General features: G+C 43.6%; 1 protein-coding gene across 1 annotated transcript in view; it reads right to left on the bottom strand.

Moving 5' to 3' along the window:
- Positions 1-14,168: 14,168 nt before the first annotated feature.
- Positions 14,169-20,689, bottom strand: part of sorcs3a (sortilin related VPS10 domain containing receptor 3a) — a 157,764-nt gene continuing 151,243 nt past the window's right edge. The window contains exons 25-27 of the mRNA XM_028972927.1: positions 20,420-20,525; positions 19,496-19,656; positions 14,169-15,709 (exon numbers count right to left, since the gene is read on the bottom strand). Of these exons, the coding sequence (XP_028828760.1) occupies positions 15,651-15,709; positions 19,496-19,656; positions 20,420-20,525 (326 nt within the window). The 3' untranslated portion in view covers positions 14,169-15,650. The remainder of the gene's footprint in view (positions 15,710-19,495; positions 19,657-20,419; positions 20,526-20,689) is intronic.

Raw genomic sequence — 20,689 nt, 5'->3', positions numbered from 1 at the left:
ACCTGTGCAGGTTTCATTTTAATGCTACGATGGTAGCTGGCATTGTATGATTTTATTAAATCAGGGAGTACGTCTATATACCTTTTAGAATTGACCGATGTCAGATATCGCCACATTCTACCCTTAATAGTCCTGTTAAAACGTTCGATAACGCTTGCCTTTAATTCGCTACATGTGGCAAAATGGGTGATGCCTTGTTTTCTCATTAGATTTTGAAATCCTTTGTTGAAAAACTCCTTTCCTCGATCGGTCTGTAATTTTTGAGGTACTCGTCCTTCCTTTAGAATAGTTTCAAATGCTCTAGTCACCTCAGCTCCGGTCTTGTTTTTTAAAATACGAGCCCACGCATGTTTACTAAAAACATCTATACACGTTAACATGAATTTATAACCATCATTTTCCTTTGAATACATAGACATGTCAACAATATCTGCTTGGAATTGTTTGTCTATACCATACACCACGACTCTATTCCGCTTGTATTTTAAACGCGCTGGTTTGTGTAACGAGTATGCATCCTCCCCTGATAACCAGTCAGAAACCGTCTTATTAGACAACCTGACCCCTGTATTTTTAAACACGGCATCTTTTAACCTTGTTTTACCACCGAAGGAGCCCTCGCTGTCTGGCGTATAGTAGTATGTTTTTAAAAGGTCAGTCATGATGGGTTGCTTCGTGAAATAATGACACTATTTTGGTTACACATCATTTATTTTCAAATTATGCGTTGTCGAGGTATTGTAAAAATTTCACACATATCTAAATCTCTCTCAATAAGGTATGAAACCAGCGTCTCGACGATGGTATAAACATTCATTATAACATTTTCACGCAGTTTAACAATACAGACATCGGTTACGTAAGCACACAGCGTTATGATGTGGCCTATTTTAAAACTATGATTACACAACATGCTTTCTATGATCCTACATATAGATGCATGACAACACCCATCACCATTTACACACATGTGTACAAGATTACACCATACTATAGAAATTCTTCTGGCTAACGTCATGTGTTTTTTGAGATTGTCCAAACGTATGCTAGATGTCACATAAATACAGTTAAAATCAATCACTTCATCCGCAATAACATTACACAACAATGATGTTAGTTCAGATTTAACAAAATCTTTTGACAGACTGAAACCCATGTTTACAGAACAGCCTTCTCACCCCAGCTCTTTAGCGCTTCATAAATTACACCAGCACTTTGTGAGTCAGCAAGCCTCTCAGTCATCTGATCCAGCCTCTGGAAAAAGAAAGGTTCATCTTCTAATTCGTAGGCCAGCGCCCCCACAGCACCGTTGATTTTCTGAGGATGTACATAGAGGCCGCACGCTGTTAGAACGTTTGTGATGAGGTGGTGTGTCTCAGGCTGGAAAAGTCTCTGCTTTATCTTGTCCATGTTGGTCATGTAGAAATATCCCTCCGGCTCATAGAGACACGGGTGTTGGGTCTGACTCGGATGGTCCACCATGCAGCCGTAACAGGTCTCCCGTAGCAGTTGTCCGACGAGGTTTTGGAGGATTCTGCACACGCAAAACTTTATGATTTTAAAAGCTTTTAGTGTGGAACAATCCAATTCGTCGCCATCCCACGGGTTTGAGACATCGCCCGCATGTGCCGCCGCCGGTGGTGGCTTCTCATCAGAGGTTTGCCGCAACGGGATGTCTACCAATGGTCCAGGCATGTATGTCAAATTCTGCAACCCCAGACTGTCACCCAGTTTTTCGATCAAACAACAGTCTTCAGCAGCATCAGCTGCACCATTCAGTCTAACAGCCATGACTTAACAGAACCTGTGATCACTCAGATTGTGTTAGGGGTCTGAGGTCCTGTTCTGCTTTTTAATGGTTAGCCGGTGTGGGCGGTGGTTCAGGGTGTGACGTGGCATTGTCACACTCCACCTCCCCATGAAAAAGGCACACCCTGATTTCGTTGTATCCGGCCAAAATCTCGCTCCATTTAAACAATGTCAATCTTCTTGAAGACGTTGTGGAGTATGGCCACATCACACCACGGGTACATCACTTTCACATCCTGTGGCGATCCATACACACGGCGTTCACAGTCTGGCACCACACGACTGACATTCTTACCACTACACACGTAAATGTAAGACTCTGATTTCCGCTCTTGACATCCACCACACATGTAGTAGTGGTTTTGATCAGTAGCACCGGTCCATGATATGTAGAAAGGCCCCATATTTACATTTTCAATCTTTTTCCACCCGTTATTCTTGAACAAACACCAGTCTTCAGCATAAAACGACACACACAATTGGTCGTCCGGTGTAAACTCCTGGTCCGTGTCCACCGAGTACAGTCTCACATGACGCTCCTTCTTGTCAAAAATATAACTGCCGACACGTCCATCGGATAACATCCATTCATATTCTTCACAGCCACCAGGGTTCTGAAGAAAATTCACCAAGGATCGAGGCCTTCTCCTTTTTGGTGCAAATGGTGTATCACAAACTATCCTGTTTGTAACAGGCGTAGGCGTAATACGTCTCTTCATAGCTGCACCAAGCGGGCTGGCCATTGTAACAGAATCTGTCGTACTCTGTTCAGAGACATCCTACGCCTCTTTTATTACCCTATGCCACCGTGGTAAACACACACACACACACACACACACAACACCTTAGCCATAGGTATGGGTTGGGTTAGAGAAAGGTCAGGAAGAAGGTAGAAGGGAAGGAGGTCATAAATTACGCGCAGGGTGTCCAGTGGAGAAGGCTTGAAGGGGAGAAGGTAGAAGGGTAGATGGTCATAAATCACGCGCTTTTTCCTTATGCAGATATGTCATCAATCATTTTTGACAAAGTATATTTTAATCACTACTTACACTCTACAAGCAGCAATACCAAAATTACATGGATACGTCAGAAATTAGGTGTTAACGAAAAAGAACTAAAACTGAAACTGTTTTGTGTGTATACAAAACGAACTTAAACGAACTAATATTATATCAAAAACGTCCTTCGTTTTTGTCTTTGTAATAAGCCTTTTGGGTTGAATTAAAATCTATTTACTTCACGCTGCCAGTTTTAAGCCAGGTTTTTGACCATTATGGTAACACGTGGTCTGTGACGTCACGTGTCCATAGTCTGTCCGTGACGCCGCCGGCTAGCGTGATGGCTGCAGCGAAAGTCGGAAGAAAGTCCTATTTGGGATTTCTTTTATGACAGTGGCAAAAATAAAAGTAAGTGCCTTGTTGTAGAAGCAGGTGATACAATATGTGGAATACTTCTCTAGGGGAAAAACCCCACGAATCTGAAAGTCCATTTGAAAAGCTCACAAAAAAAGGCGAACCAAGAGTACCTGAACAAGCTAGCCTCTCGCCCGCCCTCCCCCGAATGAGAAGCGGTAGCCAGGCCAGGTAACATGGGAAAGGAACGTGATACTACAGCATCCATAATGGACTGCTTCCACCGCCGACCAAGTTGCTGCTGGCTAGTAAATACGCAGGAACACCACAAATGAGAAGAAGCATTGGTAAATATGTTTATTAAGACTTGAATGTCTACACGACTGTGACTCAAAAAGCTCACCACTTCCTTCGAACCAAAATTAAAAACACCCGGAGCTGCAAGAGTCAATAACCTTATTGGAGCAAAGATGGATAAGGCTATTCTGGTGACTTTGATTCATGCATCTCACAAATATCCTAATTTACAAAAATAAATAAAATAAATAAATAAAACTAAGCAATTTCAAAATATCAAAACTAATAAAAACTAGTAAATCTGCCTCTAAAAACTAATTAAAACTAACTGAATTTGAAAAAAAAAAAAAAAAAAAAAAAATCTAAACGAAATAAAAAATAAAACTAATGAAAAATCCAAAAACTATTATAACTGTGAAAAGGACTGCTACTAGCATTCACTCAGACTTAGGAAATGAAAACGGTTTCAACCAGTGGTGAATGAAGTACATAAGATACAAAGTTCCCTTTAAAATAAAACACTTGAGTACAAAGGTACAGTAATTCCATATTGCTCTGATATTAGTTTTGTAGAAGAGCTTTTGCTTAATCTGTGTGCCAAGTGCGGTGAGGAATGAACCTTCAGTTAACCAAATAAAACCTGGCATGATGACTGCGCACACAGTCAAAAAAGCACAAGACAAAAGTTCACCATAACATGAACCAGTTCAAACTGACTTTCCCCAATAACAGAGAACAGGAAGTGAGGCGGGGAAAACTGCAAATTAAGAACCCTTCTAATCCACCCAAGGCAAGCATAAACACCTGTAGCTGATTTGGTTTAATGTGTGACACCTGGTTTCTCCATGGACACCTTGGCGTTACATAATCAATTAAATTTAAGTGAAATTTGGCACAAAATATTTTAACATAATGTCTTTATGTCTTTACATAATTTGTCTGAGATTCATTATAATGATCAAAAACACAAAGTATTCAAGGTAAACAATTTCTATTAGGTAAAACAGTGACTATGAATAAAGGATTTGAGAACAGGTAAAGTTTATTTACAAACCAAACAGGTAAAGTTTATTTACAAAAGTTTAATTACAATGTCAAATTTATTAGAATGTATTTACTTATAATGCTCTGTCAATATGACTTTATTATATGTCAGGATATGTACCATCAGTGTTATTTTGAGGGCACTAATACGCACTGCTGCACTGGACACGTGAGGAGCTTCACATGTTTAAAATGAGCTCTTTTTGAAAAATACCCATGAGAGAACTGCTGGGAGATGGAGGAAAATGAGTTGAAACCAGGGGAAGATGAAAAACCGGGTGATGGGATTTGCTGGATCAACCTTCTTCCAGAGATCCTGGGAGTTCTGCAGCTGTAACCCACCACAAGCACTCACCATTGTTCTTGCATCGTATCCCGCTCTCACTGGACCCTTTTTTTTATGTGCCTTATGTGTACAGATTTTTTTGTGTTGACAAATCCGGTAACTTTATATATGGCATAAAGGATAGGAGCAGAAGAAGAATAATAATTTCTCCGAAGTTGAAATCAACCGCATTATACCCAAGGTAGAGAAAATCTATCCACGTGACTGGGAGCAGCATGAAAATGAGGTGACGCGACTCCTATAAATAGCCAAGATGGATGCATATCACTGCTCATTATTTTGCTTCTGCCAGCAAAAGACTTGGCCCCTCATCAAGAGATGTTATGTTCTCCTGCCTTCATGGTTCTCTCCTGTTTAGTCATGTTATCCTTCAACATCCACATCCGTGGATGTTGCGGCACTGGCAGTTCTCATTTGTAGATTAAAGCGACGGTCATTTACTTGCCTCCTTGCGCTTCACCGCACCACCATTTTTCATTACCAACTACACGCACTCTGTCTTAGCGCTGTGACATAATGACTGAGCTGAACATTAACCCCGTGGAATTTGCGGCTTTGTGCAACCAGGTGTGCCGTTAGTCCACCACTGGCTTCCCCTAGCTGGCAGCTGTCTTCAGTACATCCAAGATGCACAGCTTCCACCTCATCGACCCGGCAACATGGTCATCGATCTGCTGTTGGGAACTACACCACCCCGTGAACACCTCTATTCATTGTCCAAGGCAGAGCACATGGACATAGAGCAGTTTGTGGCAGAGGCCTTTCAGTGTGGCACTATCAGACCTTCCACTTCTCCAGCCCCGTGGCTATAGTGCAGTCGCTGCACCACTCACTCCTCTCATGAAGCCCTCTGCACGCCTCTTCCTCATGACTCCGGCTGCCATCCATGCTTTCAAGTCCCTGTGCCACTACTTCTTCACTACTGCACCCGTCCTTCAACACCTGGATCCTGCACTTATCGTGAAAGTGGACGTGTCAGATGTGGGTGCTGGCTCTGTCCTATCTCAACATGATCTGGATGAGAAAATGCACCCGTGCTGCTTGTTTTCACGTAAGTTGACTCTGACGCAGCAGCTTTACGGGGTGGGGTCTGTGAACTGCTGGCAGTCAAGTGTGCACACGAGGAGTGGTGGCACTGGTTGCAGAGCTGTGACACCCCCTTTCTGGTCTGGACTGATCACCAAAATGTTATCACCATCCATCAATCCAAACAACTCAATCCCGTCAAGCAAGGTGGGCCGTATTCTTTGAGCAATTTAACTTCACCTTGTCATTTCGACCTGGCACTCAAACAGCAGACACCTTATGCCAACAACATGCTCCTGATTCATGTTCTTCTGACCCAGCACCTATTCTTCCTGCCAGCCGCATCATGGGGCCTCTCCGGTGGTTCCTGGAGAACCAAGTTCGGGATGCCCAGGTGTCCGACTCTGGATCATCCAACATACCAGCAGGGTGCCTGTACATCACTGAAACCTGCCGGTCAGCTGTCCTTCACTGCGAGCATTCCTCCGCCCGCTCTGGCAACTCAGGATGCCAACGGACCATCTCCTTAATTTGCTGGCTGTTCTGGTGGCATTAGCTGGCCAGGGAAGTGCAGGATGATGTGCCGGTGATGTCTGTGCTCGGGCCAAAAGTCACACTTCTCCTGCAGTTGGCCCTCTTTGTCCTCTCATAATCCCTTATCATCTCTGGACCCACCTCGGTTTGGATTTTGCCTCTGGACTCCTTGAAGCAGAATGTGTGACCACAATCCTGACCATAGTGGATCGCTTCTCAAAGGTGGTCCACTTGGTCACATTGCCTGGCCTCCCTTTCTCTGCCATGACTGCCGACCTGGTCCTTCAACATATTTGGTGTCTCCATGGATTCCCCCAGAGAAATCATCTGTTTTGTGACAGATCATCAACAGACAGACAGGCTACGCTACCTACTCTGGGCAGAATTGGCCAACAACCTGCAGGTCTCCTCTGCCAACGGATTCAGTCTGTTCAGTCCAATCTGCTGTGGATACAAATTGGCCATCTTTGCCCGTCACATACCCACAGGTGAGGTCCTGTCCATGGCGCAGACACGCCTGGAAGAAAGCACGGTCTGCCCTCCTCCCCTCCTTTTGTCGCACCACTGCCCAGCATGATCGACTACCGGCATGACGAACTTGGACTTGTGTCTGGCAGACAAGCTGAACACATTCTATGCTCACGTCGAGGCAGCATCTAAAGACGTTAGCAATGCTAAGGCTAGCGCTTCTGCTCCCTGAATGCCAACAAAGAGAGAATGAGGAGGAGCTTCTTCTTGCAGGCTATACAAGCTCTCAGGAAGGCTTTCTTCGCTGTTGAGCTGGTGTTGAGAGACCAACCACGGTCGTGTCATCTGAGAACTTGATGATGGGGTTGGAGCTGTGCACCCCTGCACAGCTGAGTATCAGCAGAGTGCCTGTGGATTTTGTGCCTGTGTGCAAGTTTACTCTACTCTAACAGCTGGAGACAGTTGATACAGCCCTCAATGTTTTTAGGGCCACCTTGTTGTTTTTCCTGAAAACGGTGTTTCTAGCTTTGAGCAGTTTACATACCTCTGTTTAGTTATCCACAGGTTCTGGTTTGATCTTGTGGTGGACTTGAAGACTGTAAAATTAGTGCATTTGCTGATGTATCTGTAGACTGACATCATGTACTCTTCCAAGCTAATGTTGTTGTCACCCTGAACATTTGCCAGTCTATGCACTAGAAACAGTCATGAAGAGAAGAAAAGGCTCCTGTAGGCCAGGTTCTCACTTGCTTTAGAGCCGGTTTTGTGCATCTGACGAGTGGTATATAAGCATAACAGTGATGTACTTTGATTGTCTGAGACAGGGGCAGGGCTCCACCCAATACGTGCCGTCAATGTTTGTGTGAAAATAAGATCCAGAACCTTTTCTCCTCTCGTTGCAAAGTTCGCATATTGATAGAGTTTAAGAAGAACTGACCTCAGATTTGCTTGATTGAACTCAATGGCGACAACAAACAGTCTGTCAGAGTTTACATGCTGCAGATCACACAGAGCGCGTCCTTTGGAGTTCGGTGGAGATTACACTCTAATAATGAAAACTGAGGTGAATTCTTGTGGTAAATAAAAAGGTCTGCATTGCACAGTCACAAACTCCACCAGTGATGAACAGTAGCCAGAGACTAGCACAGAGTTCTTGCCCTATTCTGTGTTGATATAAACATACAATCCACCAGTGTAAGTCTTATCGCACAACAACATTTACATTTACAGCATTTATCAGGCTCCTTTATCCAGAGCGACTTACAATCAGTAGTTACAGGGACAGTCTCCCTGGAGAAACTTAGGGTTAAGGGTCTTGCTCAGGGACACAATGGTAGTAAGTGGGATTTGAACCCGGGTCTTCTGGTTCATAGGCAAGTGTGTTACCCACTAGGCTACTACCACCCACTACAAAATGCAGTGAGCAACAACACTGTAGAAGCAAAGACAAAACAGTCTTTAGATTCTCGCAGGGAATTTCGTATTCATGTGCCGAATCTAAGTGATCTCGAAGCTCACAGTCCTCTAACCAGACGAAAGTCTGATATTTTTGGAGCAGCCTGTACAAAGGGGAAGCAATGCATGAGAAACCCCTTGCAAATGTCCTATAATAAGAAGCTAAACGTAGGAAGCATTTTAACTCTAATTCCCTGGGGTGGAAGCATCCCCAACCGGTGACAACAGGCCTTAATTCTCTGCCAACATGACCAGAACCCCCACGTCTAATTTTTTATATAACCCATAATCAAATACATTATGTCTCAATGGGCTTTGACAGGCCCTAGAGTTGACACCCCTCACACCTGACCCTTCTGCACACAAAGAAAAACATGGGAAGGATTGATACAGAGAGGGACTACCTTCCAAGGAAGAGCCTGCAATTGGTGTCTGAGCAGGGTTTGTTATGAGGATAAAAAGTTCTACAGTTGTAGATTTAGAAAATTCTTAAGTGCGGTATAGAGCATCTGTCCATGTTTTGGAGGTACAGAGTAGTTTTTAGTCCAGTGCAAAGTGCAGAGTAGTTTTTTTCCGGTGTCATGGTGTATAGTATAATGCTACTTGTCCATTTGAAGGTCCCTGAAGCTTTAGCTGTTACTGTAGTGGTGGCTGTGGTGACCCTCTGGTTTGTTTCATGCTAAGTTAACCCTGTTAGCAGCTGCCAGGAACCAGGATTTATCTGGTTGTCTCTTCACTGGAGTCTACAGGTGGTCTGTGCGCTTGATCTAGTACCTCAGAGAGAACAAACAGATGCACCAGCAGACGGTGGCATTTTACGACTGGTACTGAAATATGTGGCTTTAATGTTATATTTGTGCAATATTTGTGGTCCGGTAACCTAACTAAGACTAAGGTGAATTTAATACTGTGTTTGACTAGGTGATGGTGTAATTATTTGAACTTAGTAATTTGCACTGTGTCTGGAATCTTAACTGAAGGCCAGAGAAAACCCGATGTGTTTTCAGTTTAGATTTAAACACTGAGACTGCGTCCCGAACACTGACCAAGCCGTTCCACATCTCCAGAGCTCTATCAGAGAAGGATCTGCCTTCAGCTGTGACCTTCTGTACTTTGGGTACCAGTAGTGAACCTGCACCCTTTGTACACAGGGGGCGTGACAAGTTGTAAATAATTAAGAGTTCATTCAGGTATTGTGGGGCAAGACCATTTAGAGCTTTATAGGTCAAAAGCAGGATTGTGTAGTCAATCTTAAATTTGATGGGTAGCCAGTGCAGTGATTGTAAGACCGGGGTAATGTGGGGTGATGTCAGTAATGCATTGCAGTAATCTTACCATGATGTGATAAAGGCATGGACCAACTTTTCTTCATCTTGCATTTAGATCATGTTTCTTTTCTTTGCAATATGTCTAAGGTGAAAGAATGCTATCCTATCTACACATGAATTGAATGAGAGACCTGCGTCAATGAGGACACCTAGATCCTTTACTTCTGTACTTGGTGAAAAAGAAAGGCTATTCAGAGTTCTGATGTAGTCAGCCAGCTTATGTCTGACCGGGGACCCCAGTTCATCTCTGCATTCCGCACCTTGGCGGATCGGGATTTAAACCGGCAACCTATGGGGCAGAGGTGGCATTGTGGTTAAGGAAGTAGCCCCATAATCAGAGGGTTGCTGGTTCGAATCCCGATCTGCCAAGGAGCCACTGAGGTGCTACTGAGCAAAGCACCGTCCCCACACTGTTGCTGTCACTTGGTCACTTGGTCGAGTTCAGCAGGGTCTGATGGTGAGTAAAACTGGTAGGATATTAATAAACCTCTGCACTGTACTTGATGTAAGTGTCTGTTTGTCTCTATAAGAGTTGATTTTATTGTGTCTAAACATGATAAGGAAATGATCTGAGATTATTTCAGATTGTGGAAGAGTGACTATGTCTTCTATTTACAATACACAAATATAAACAAAGTCTGTAAATTCACTAAGAAACTCTGAGTACAGTCCAGGGGTCTATAAATAATAATCAATGGAATAAACTTATGATTGTTATTTTGTGAGACTACATGGGTTATGTTGGTATAGAGAATCTCAAAACAGTTTAATTCATGTCAGAGTTTATTTGTAATACTAAGGTTATCATTATAAATTATTGCAACACCACTTTCAGTTAAGCAAGGTTGGTGTACATAGCTGTATCTAGGAGGACTAGACTCGTTTAATGGTACAAATTTTTTTGTATGTTTCGGCCAGGCACAGTATATCAAACCCCTGATATTTAATAATTTCATTATCAATGAGCCCTTTAGGTGTGAGAGATCTAACATTTAATTATCCTATTCTTATATTGGAAGAGCTTCAGTAGGAATGATAGTAAAAGGTAATAAATTACTGAAAGAGACACCCTGTCCAGCCCAGGGAACTGACACAGCATCAGCATATTTATGAGTTTTATTATTAAACTTGATGTTACTTGAAGGATCTCTTGTTTTAATAGAGTGAGGTAAAGACACAGTGGCAATAGTGTACACGCTGGGTGGTGGCTCTACGCAAATGGCAGACGCTTGGTTTAGTCAGTCTGTCTGCCGTCTGGTCTCGGCTCTGGTGAGTCAGATTTGTATTTTGATTATAAGACTATAAATCAGATTTCTAGATATCTGAGTGCCGCCCGCCCATTTGGGGTGGAATCCATAATGTCAAAAAAAAAAAAAAAAAAAAAAACAGCCTTCTCCCTAAATGTAGAATCCACCCATACTGGGTGTTTCATGGTGCGCCCCCTCAAAGTCAACTCCAGCAACCCCTTCCCCTTCATTGGTGCTAGCTCACCAGTCACTTTACAGAGCTGCACAGTCTTGCCCTCCAGCAGTGTCCGCCTGGGCACCACCCCTAGCCGCACCACTGTGACTGTCGACCCAGCGTTCACTGGGTCTGTGCAGGGAATGCCCTCTATGCAAACTGGAATATGGCAAGTCTGATATGGAGGCTCTACCCACTACCACTCCTCCTGTTGCTGAACTGTCTGCCGCCCCCTGTTGGGGGTGTACAGGACATCTAATTGGGGCCCGAAGTGTCCCATTCACTGCAGTCCACCACCGTTTCCCGTGCTCCTGATTTGGGCGGGACAGTTCCTTTTTAGGTTTCCTGCTTGTTTGCATGCCCAGCATAGGTGTGGCTGAGCCTGCAGCTGTGTCTGCTGTCTCTGGGCAGGGTTTGGGATCGGGGTGGACCTGGGGGACCCCAAGGGGTCCATGCACGGTCTGTACACAGTCTCTCTTTGCCCCTTAGAGGTACTAAGCAGCATCCATGACTATTTCCAGTGTATATTCCAATGCATCCAGGCAGCTTCGATCGAAATGTTCAAAAGTTTGATTAAACATTGTGCAAAACGTCTTCTCAGTGCGGCTGTAATCTCACTTGGATCCAGAAGCATCAAGCAAGCTCACGCGACAAAGAGCCGTAATGTAAAATGTAAGAGCTGTAACACTTTCTAGTCCTCTGACCATCCACTTGCTTGAGCTGGCAGTTTGAATTGAGGACAATTGTAATGTCCTGATTTTGCCACACACAAAGTTAGAAAAGTTGACCTTGAGATTTCACTAGGAAACAAATAAAGAGGAATATACTGGATTTTGGGGAAGTGCCTATGGGGCTCAGCCTGGGACCAGAGTGCTTGTGCGCCAAGATCCCTTCCTCCCCAACCCCCTAAATGTCTCCATTATACCAACACACATGTAAAGCCTTGGGGTGCAGGGAATGTATTGTTTCTTCCCCTTGTTGCTACCTACAGTTCATCATAACTTTAAATTTTTTTCATTACTGACTCTCATTATACATACATATAGGACCTTGGGGGTTGGCACACTGATTGAACAGACTGGTCTCTGGATGCAATTCAGATTTGTCGTGCCAGTGTCACTTATCAATTTTAATTACATTTAGAAATTGAGGGGTCGAGCTGACACCAACATCTGTTTGGCAGAGGGTTGTCGGCTCCATACTCCTCCTTTATTTTAAAAGCACTTAACAACAATCAACAACACCAGAACACCGTGGGGTCGGGACGACGATCCGCGTGTTCTGGTGGAGCGCTTTCTTCCCGGCGAGCCATGACGCCCATCCAGCTCCGGTCGCGAACCTGCCTTTCCTCTGCCCGGACGTACCCCAGTCGAACGGCAGTGCAACCCCAGCACCCCTGCCTGCTGTAGTGGACGTCCACTACCCTCCACGCCACATGCCCACCATCTCCACCGACGCACCCAGCCCCGTGTGGGACATCCCTCTGGTCCCAGGACCCTTTAGTGGAGCAGCATCTACATGCCAGTCATTTATAACATCCTGTGACGTACTTTGCTGCCCTTCCTTCCTGTTCAAATGCAGAGAAGATCACCACCATCCTCACGCATCTGACTGGGTCAGCATGGGGCTGGGGCGCAGCCCTTTGGCAGCAGGGAGAGATGGACAGAATTTGTTTTTGGGACTACCTGGAGAGACTGAGGGCAGAGTTTGATTGACCAGAGCCTAAGCCAGGGATCGAACTCTGCCCCACCACCACACCCAGCACCAGTCAGGATCCGGTGCAAGAAGACCCACCACTGGCGGGCGGTGAGAAAGTCACGCCTCACGTAATCCTGGATGTGCCCCCTGAGGAGGTCCCGGAGAACCCAGAGAGGGAACCAGACGACCCTCTCTTCTTTCTGTCTCTGTCTGTGTGTGTGGGCATGTCCTTTGTCGCCCCCACTTCCCCTCTTTGTGTCCACCATTTGGTGACCCAGCAGCGGAGCCGAACCCCATGGAGGAAGTTCAAAGTGGACGAGCCCCAAGTCCAGCTGGGGGGGGTGCTCCCCCAAATACTTTTTTGGCGGGGTGCAGTTCGGGTTGGGGCCTCCTCCTGATGGGAAGGTGGGTGGCTAAGCGACGAAGCTCGGTCCTCCGGTAGCCGGTACAGAGGATGGGACAGGCATGGTCCTGCGTCTGCCTCCAGAAGGCCGGAGTGCCATAGAGCCCCCGGGAAGGCATGAGGACCCAGCTGGGACAGGCAGGAAGAGGGCCTGCTTGTCCCAACGGACGCAGAAGGGGCTAGCCGGATGGTCTGGCAAAGCCCCCACACTGGCACCAGGGACGTGCAGCGAGAGGGGCTGCATGTGCCCAGAAGGCATTATCCAGGGGTGCCATGAATGGTCGCCAGAGGGTCCCGGACCGCCTCCCTGCCCGGTGCAGGGAGAGAAGCTGGCTGCTCTGCCAGTAGGGACGTGCAGCAAGAGGGGTTGCATGTGCCCAGAAGGCATCAGACAAGAGTGCCGTATGTGGTTGCTGGAGGCTCCGGGACCACTTTCCTTGTGCCGTGCAGGGAACAATGCAAGAGGCGACAAATGGGACGTGCGGAGACAGGCACCGGGGCCGCCATGCGGGACCACACTGGTGAGACAGCCTGAGGAACTGGGGCCGCCAAGCGGGACCACGCCGGGGAGCCAGCCTGAGGGACCGGGGCCGCCATGCGGGACAGCTGATGTTGCCAGTTGTAGCCAATCAGGACTGCTTTTAAAAAGCCAGTGATTTCCGCCCCTCTGGAGCTCCGACATTTTCGTGAGCTCGCTATTGAACTTGTGTGTGATTTTGTACCTAGCAACCTTTTGTGTTCTGGCAACTGCCACATGCCTGCGGGATAGTTTATGTTGTTCCCCGTCTTTGTTTCACTGTTTTCAGCCATCACGGCGTTTTCCTTTATTATTTACCAATAAATCCTTGTGTCCCATAATGTCCCTTCCTTACCCCGTCAGCTCGCTGTCGTGACAATGATGACAGCACAGATACACATACACACTTTTATGTGTCAAACATAAACAGTTATATAAAAAATTCATTTAATGCTTAAAAATAAATATTTACAGACTTGATTATCTACATCACATTGATCCGTGTCCTTAGAAATATCATGCAGAAGTTACATACTTTGTATAAAAAAATGAGAAAAAAAAATAATGTTTTAAAATCATTAGTTCAATTGAACATAGTTCAATATAAAAGGTTATCAGGCCTACTGTTTCTGGTATATACATAACAGAATGAAGTCATATTGTATTTGTTTTACGTAAAAAGAATTGACTATAGTTTAAGACTGATCCTTCCAGTAGACCATTGTACAGTTACAGCTGAAAACAAATACCGTGAGAAAGCTTCATATAAATATTATGTAGATGTATGTTATACTGTAGGTTGGGTGATAATGAATACATTGTGTAAGCGGTACAGAATTCAGACATGGAAAAGCCATTTTTGTAAGGCTTTCAATTAATATATTTGACACAAGCTGCATGTTGCTATATAAACCAAGTTCTCACCAAAGTGTACAACAATAATAGTAATAATAATAACAATATTTATTAACAATAAAATAATAAAAATTTGAATTTTTTAAATAATAACAATAAATAAGCAAAACCTAAACTCTCCTAAATTAAGTCAGTAGTTATATACAGTTTTTACTTTAAACATGAGGGGGATTTTAATAGGCCTGAACCAGTTCCTTAAAATGTTTGATATTTCAGACCACAGACATGCTTAACTCTCAGCCATTATCTGGGATATCTGCATTTCTCTGCTTAGAACACTCACAGTTACAGAACTAATGTGACACTATGAGAACAGGTCATACCTGCTAAATAAAATAACTTGATTCATCCAGGTAAACCATAATAACTAGTCAAGGGAAGAAGGCTGAACAGGGAATAAAAAAAACAAATGCAAATTTATGTTTCTAACAAAGGCTTTAGCCTCCTTAGTTCATGTTTGCGTACTGTATTCATTTGAATGCACAATTTATCAATGGTTCTCTGTACGGTTCACATATAAGAATCTAAAACAAATACCTCCAAACAATCACTTGCATGTGTTTTCATGTGTTTTATGTAGTCCTGAACATGAATTAATTAATACATTAATAAGGACCGTCATTAAGAAATGTGCCTGTACATTTACAGAAGTATGAGAGCTCCTCTTTAATAGTCTTTAAGAGATGTCTCAGGGAATTTTTCCTTCTCACATGCAAGTCGCAAACAAAATAACTTTATACTGTAAAGAATGTTAACTGCCCCTTAAGGCACGTGCCTCTACTCAGACCTTGCCGCTGAAGAAACAGTAAAAAGTTTTGTTTAATTCCATCTCCCATGTCTGAAAGTGACTTTCATAGCTTAATGTCTCCTTAAACAACAAATTCTTTCAAAATGGTATAAATTTGTACCTTAAAACTATTAACATTGGTCAGGAAACAAAAGAAAATGATGAGGATTATCCTAGCAGTGATGCCTCCTTAAGTGCCCCTTAGAGCTTTCACACACTTGTACAGTTGGGAATCTCCCGTTTGTTTTCACATGGGTGTGTCATGGCCCCTATACAGAAGAAATAATGGTAAGGATATAGTCACCACAAAACGTAATGCTTTTCAACATCATTTAATTACCATCCAAATGGATTAGGTAGCTTTGAATAGCCTCAAATGCAAAAGCATCAGCGACACATTAGCATTAATTGCACAGTGCCATTTAATTCAGTCTGCCATATGCCAGAGAGGTTAAAGTTAACATCATGAAAGTGATGTAACTGTGAATTACATCACTGTGAATTATAGAAAGATGTGTACTCTGTCATAAGCACATTTTACATTTACATTTACATTGATGGCATTTATCAGACGCCCTTATCCAGAGCGACTTACAATCAGCAGTTACAGGGACAGTCCTCCCCTGGAGCAATTTAGGGTTAAGTGTCTTGCTCAGGGACACAATGGTAGTAAGCGGGATTTGAACCTGGGTCTTCTGGTTCATAGGCGAGTGTGTTATCCACTAGGCTACTACCACCCTATATCTATACCACATGTATATCTAATACTGGAACAAAGGAACTTCTGTTGATGCTGATTTTACAAAGTTTAGTCTTGTTGTGTTGTTTTGGGTTTGATCTGGCAAATATATCATGATCTGTCAAATATATTTCATGTTCAACATATTTGACCATATTAAAGCTGACTTTCTGATTAGCAGAAGTAGCAGACTGAGCTTGGCTCATTAGGTACATTTACATTAATCAAATGTATTTTCACAAGTCAGGAGGCACAGTCAGCAGTACAACATTGACGTTGGCTTACTAAAAATAACATGACCATTCTTATTTTTTTTGGCACTGTGCATCAAGATAACTGTGCCTAACTGCCCGCCCCTCAACTAACCTACAGTCATGGCCAAAAGTTTTGAGAATGACACAAATACTAGTTTTCACAAAGTTTGCAGCTTCAGTGTTTTTAGATCTTTTTGTCAGTTGTATCTGTGGTTTGTTTCAATGGTTTGTACCCTTAGTTACCGATTTCTCACTTTGGCTTTATGGTACAGTGCTCCATCATGCTGGAAAAGACATTGTTTTTCACCAAAATGATCTTGGATGGGTGGGAGAAGTTGCTGTCGAAGGACGTTTTGGTACCATTCTTTTTGTCATGGCTGTGTTCAAAATTGAGCCCACTCCCTTGGATGAGAAGCAGCCCCACACATGAATGGTCTCAGGATGCTTTACTGTTCGCACAAGACAGGACTGATGGTGGAGTCACCTTTTCTTCTCCAGACAATCATTTTTCCAGATGCCCCAAACCATCGGAAAAGGGCTTCATCAGAGAAAATGACTTTATCTCAGTCCGCAGCAGTCCAATTCCTGTACTTTTTACAGAATATCAGAATCAGAAACGTATTTATTGGCAAGCACATACAAGGAATTTGATTCCGGTAGATGGTGTCTGTCAAGTAGAGCGTAGAAAAAAACAACAACAAAAACAACACAATATGCAAGGATGCTTGTAAGTGTTATTGTATGTATATATGTAAGAATATACATAGGTCTATAAGTGTATAGAGATGAAAACAATGTGCAATACAATAAATAGGCAAAAATCTAAATCCTATATACAGAGTGTACGTAAAGTGCAGTGCAATGTTAGGTGCTTTTTGCAGGGAGACAGTTCCAGCTGTTTAGGAGGGAGATGGCGAGGGGGAAGAAACTGTTCCTGTGTCGGGTGGTCCTGGTCTTCAGGCTTCTATAACGTCTGCCAGAGGGCAGCAAGTCAAAGAGCCTGTGAGGGGTCTAAGATGATTTTCCTTGCCCTTTTCCTGGATCTGGAGAGGTACAGGGGGGCACCGGTGATCCTTTCTGGTCTCTGTACAATCCTCTGCAGTCTGATCCTGTCCTGTTTAGTGGCTGCTCCATACCAGGTGGTGATGGAGGAGCACAGGACAGATTCTATAACCACAGTGTAGAACTGGATCAGCAGCTCTTGTGGAAGACTGTACTTCCCCAGTACTTCCCCAGAAGTACATCCTCTGGTCTCCCACTTCAGGTCCTGGGAAATGGTGGTGCACAGGAACTTGAAGGTCTCCACAATAGATATGGTGTCTGTCTGATATGGTGAGGGGGAGCAATGTTGAGGGATGTCTCCTGAAGTCCACTGTCATCTCCACAGTCTTGAGCGTGTTCAGCTCCAGGTTGTGTTGACCGTGCCAGAGTACCAGCCGCTCAACTTCCTGTCGGTATGCAGACTCATCACCATCCTGAATGAGCCCAATGATGGTGGTGTCATCTGCAAACTTCAGGAGCTTTACAGTTGAGTTCCTGGAGGTGCAGTCGTTGGTATACAGGGAGAAGAGCAGTGGGCAGAGGACACATCCTTGAGGGGCACCAGTACTGAGGGCCCGTGTTCCAGAAGTGATCTCCCCCAGCCTCACTTGCTGCTTCCTGTCTGTCAGGAAGCTGGTGATCCACTGGCAGGTAGCATGTGACACGCTGTCTGGACCCACGGCTTTCCTGGTCTTCTGTTTCTGGAACAGCCGACCCACATCTTCAACATGTATTCTGAGTTGTAGGGGGGAGAGAGTTGTGATTGTGGTCGTTGACTCTGGGCAGGGGAGGGTGAGGGAAGAGGGTGGAGGGTAGAGAGGTGTGATGGGGGTCATTGTCTCTGGGGTGGGGTGGGTGAGGGATGTGAATCTGTCCCTCTCAAACCTGCAGTAGAAGGTGTTAAGTTCTTCTGCCAGTTCTTCAGTCTGTCCTTTATGTTTTTCTTGGACATCCTCAAAAAATCTTCACCTCACTCTGCAGGTAGATGCCATTCCTGAGCAAGCTCTGCACTGAAGTGAAAGTGATTAGTTGTCACATGTAAAGCACCCAGTGAAATGTGGTCTCTGCATTTAACCCATCCCCTGAGGGAGCAGGCCAGCCATGAAAGGTGCCATCAAAGGCACCCGGGGAGCACTTTGTGGGGAGCTCCGTGGCACCTTGGCGGTTTAAGATTTGAACCAGCAACTTTCCGATTACGAGTCTGTTTCATAACCCGCAATGCCAGTCACTGCCCCACCACTAATACTGGTGGTACCCCGATCCCGCAGCTGAATGTCATTTAGGAGACGGTCCTGGCGCTTGGTGGACTTTCTTCCTGAAGCCTTCTTTACAACCTCTCTCCTTGAAGTTATTGATGATCCAATAAATGGTTGATTTGGGTGCAATCTTATTAGCAGCAATATCCGAGCCTGTGAAGCTCTTTTTATGTAACACAATGATTGATGCTCGTGTTTCCTTGCAGATAACCATGGTTAACAGAGAAATTACAATGATTTCAAGCATCGCCCTCCTTTTAAATATCCAGTCTGCTATTCTAACTCAATCAGCATGAGAGAATGATCTCCAGCCTTGTGGTCCTCAACACTCACTTGTGTTAATGAAAGGATCACTGAAATGATCTCAGCAGGTCCTTTTGTGGCAGGGCTGAAATGCAGTGAATTGTAATTGTTTTTGGAATAAGCTAATTTTCATGGCTAAGAGGGACTTTGCAATTCATCTGATCACTCTTCATAACATTCTAGAGTATATGCAATTTGCCATAATAAAAATTTAAGCAGTAAACTTTGTGAAAAGAAGTATTTGTGTCATTTTTGGCCACAACTGTTCACATCCCAACATGTAACACACCAACCAACATGCAACATTAACTATTTCCATATCAGTTTAGCACTGGTGGCGTGAGCAACACATACGGGTCTAGTCTAGTTGGTCGTCAGCTGCCTCCATAATATGTTTCGATTTTAGATGTAATATTATTAAGATTATTTCAAATCAAGACAAGTTAAAGTTGTTTATCTCACGTTTGACCCAGGCATCCATCTCCTTCTCCATGAGTTCTTTTGGGGAGGAGAACTCACTCAGAGTTATTTTGGCAGCCGAGTCATTGGGGCCAACTGTGCCAGTCATCTCCTGCTCTTTCTCATGATTTACCTCAGCATAAATATTAATCCATGGAATTTTTCTAGGAAAGAGAAAATACCGGATATTACCAGGTCCTTTTACTGCAAAAAAGCACAATACCATCAGAGTCAGAAAAAATGAAGGACATGGCCAATTATGGTTATTTAGGTCTTTCAATTAAATTTTTTTGAACTGTGCATTTTCTGTACACCTAAACTAGCATAATTCTAACTGGATGCTTGACCACTTGTCTTCAAGATTCAAGAGAGGTTTATTGTCAATACAGTATACACACTATACAGTATGCACCAAATCAGTGTGATTTTTCTAAACATTAGAAGCAAAAAATACACTTATGCTTCAATTTAAATCAGCAAGTCTATTTCCCCATGTCTTTTGGAAACCTCATTTCAGCCATGGTCTTAAATTTAGCTTTAACTATTTTTTAACTATTTTGCCAAGTGTGACATTTCAGAGTATACCCTTCTTGTGTTAATGTAAAAAGACAATATGATAACAAATGAATACACTTACACCCTAACAATTGTAACAATTTAATTGTTTTAAAAAGATATACTGTAGCACAATTCAATGTTTTTATGATTGCAGTAAAAGTAATTTTTAACTAGTAATGTTCAGTGTAAATCATGTCAATTTTATTTAGACGTTAGAAGTAACAAACATTTATTTGGTTTGTTTTATTTATTCTATTGTTCTCACATCACATCTGACATGACATTAAGTTTTTCAGGTATATAAGAAAAAGTTAATTTCTGCCCTGATTGAAGGATAACTGTAAACATATAAAATTCAAAGATACTCACCTTTTGAACTTGTAAACAAGAAACACAGCTAAACCAAGAAATACCACAGATAAAAGCATTAGCATTGCAGAACTGCTATGCCTCGGGATGGAATCAACCAGAGGAGCTGAAAATGAGAGAAACAAACAAACTAATTAAAGACCCCAATGTTGGCAGTCTTCCAGGCTTAATTTATGAATGGGAAACTGACCCAAAATGTACCTAACTCTGGAACCCACATCTGCATCTAGATAGTGTTTTCCTTACACTGCCAGATTTATCATGTTGCCA

The sequence above is a fragment of the Denticeps clupeoides genome, chromosome 3 (assembly GCF_900700375.1).
Source record: "Denticeps clupeoides chromosome 3, fDenClu1.1, whole genome shotgun sequence".
NCBI lineage: Eukaryota > Metazoa > Chordata > Actinopteri > Clupeiformes > Denticipitidae > Denticeps > Denticeps clupeoides.
This window is presented reverse-complemented; position numbering and strand designations above follow the sequence as displayed.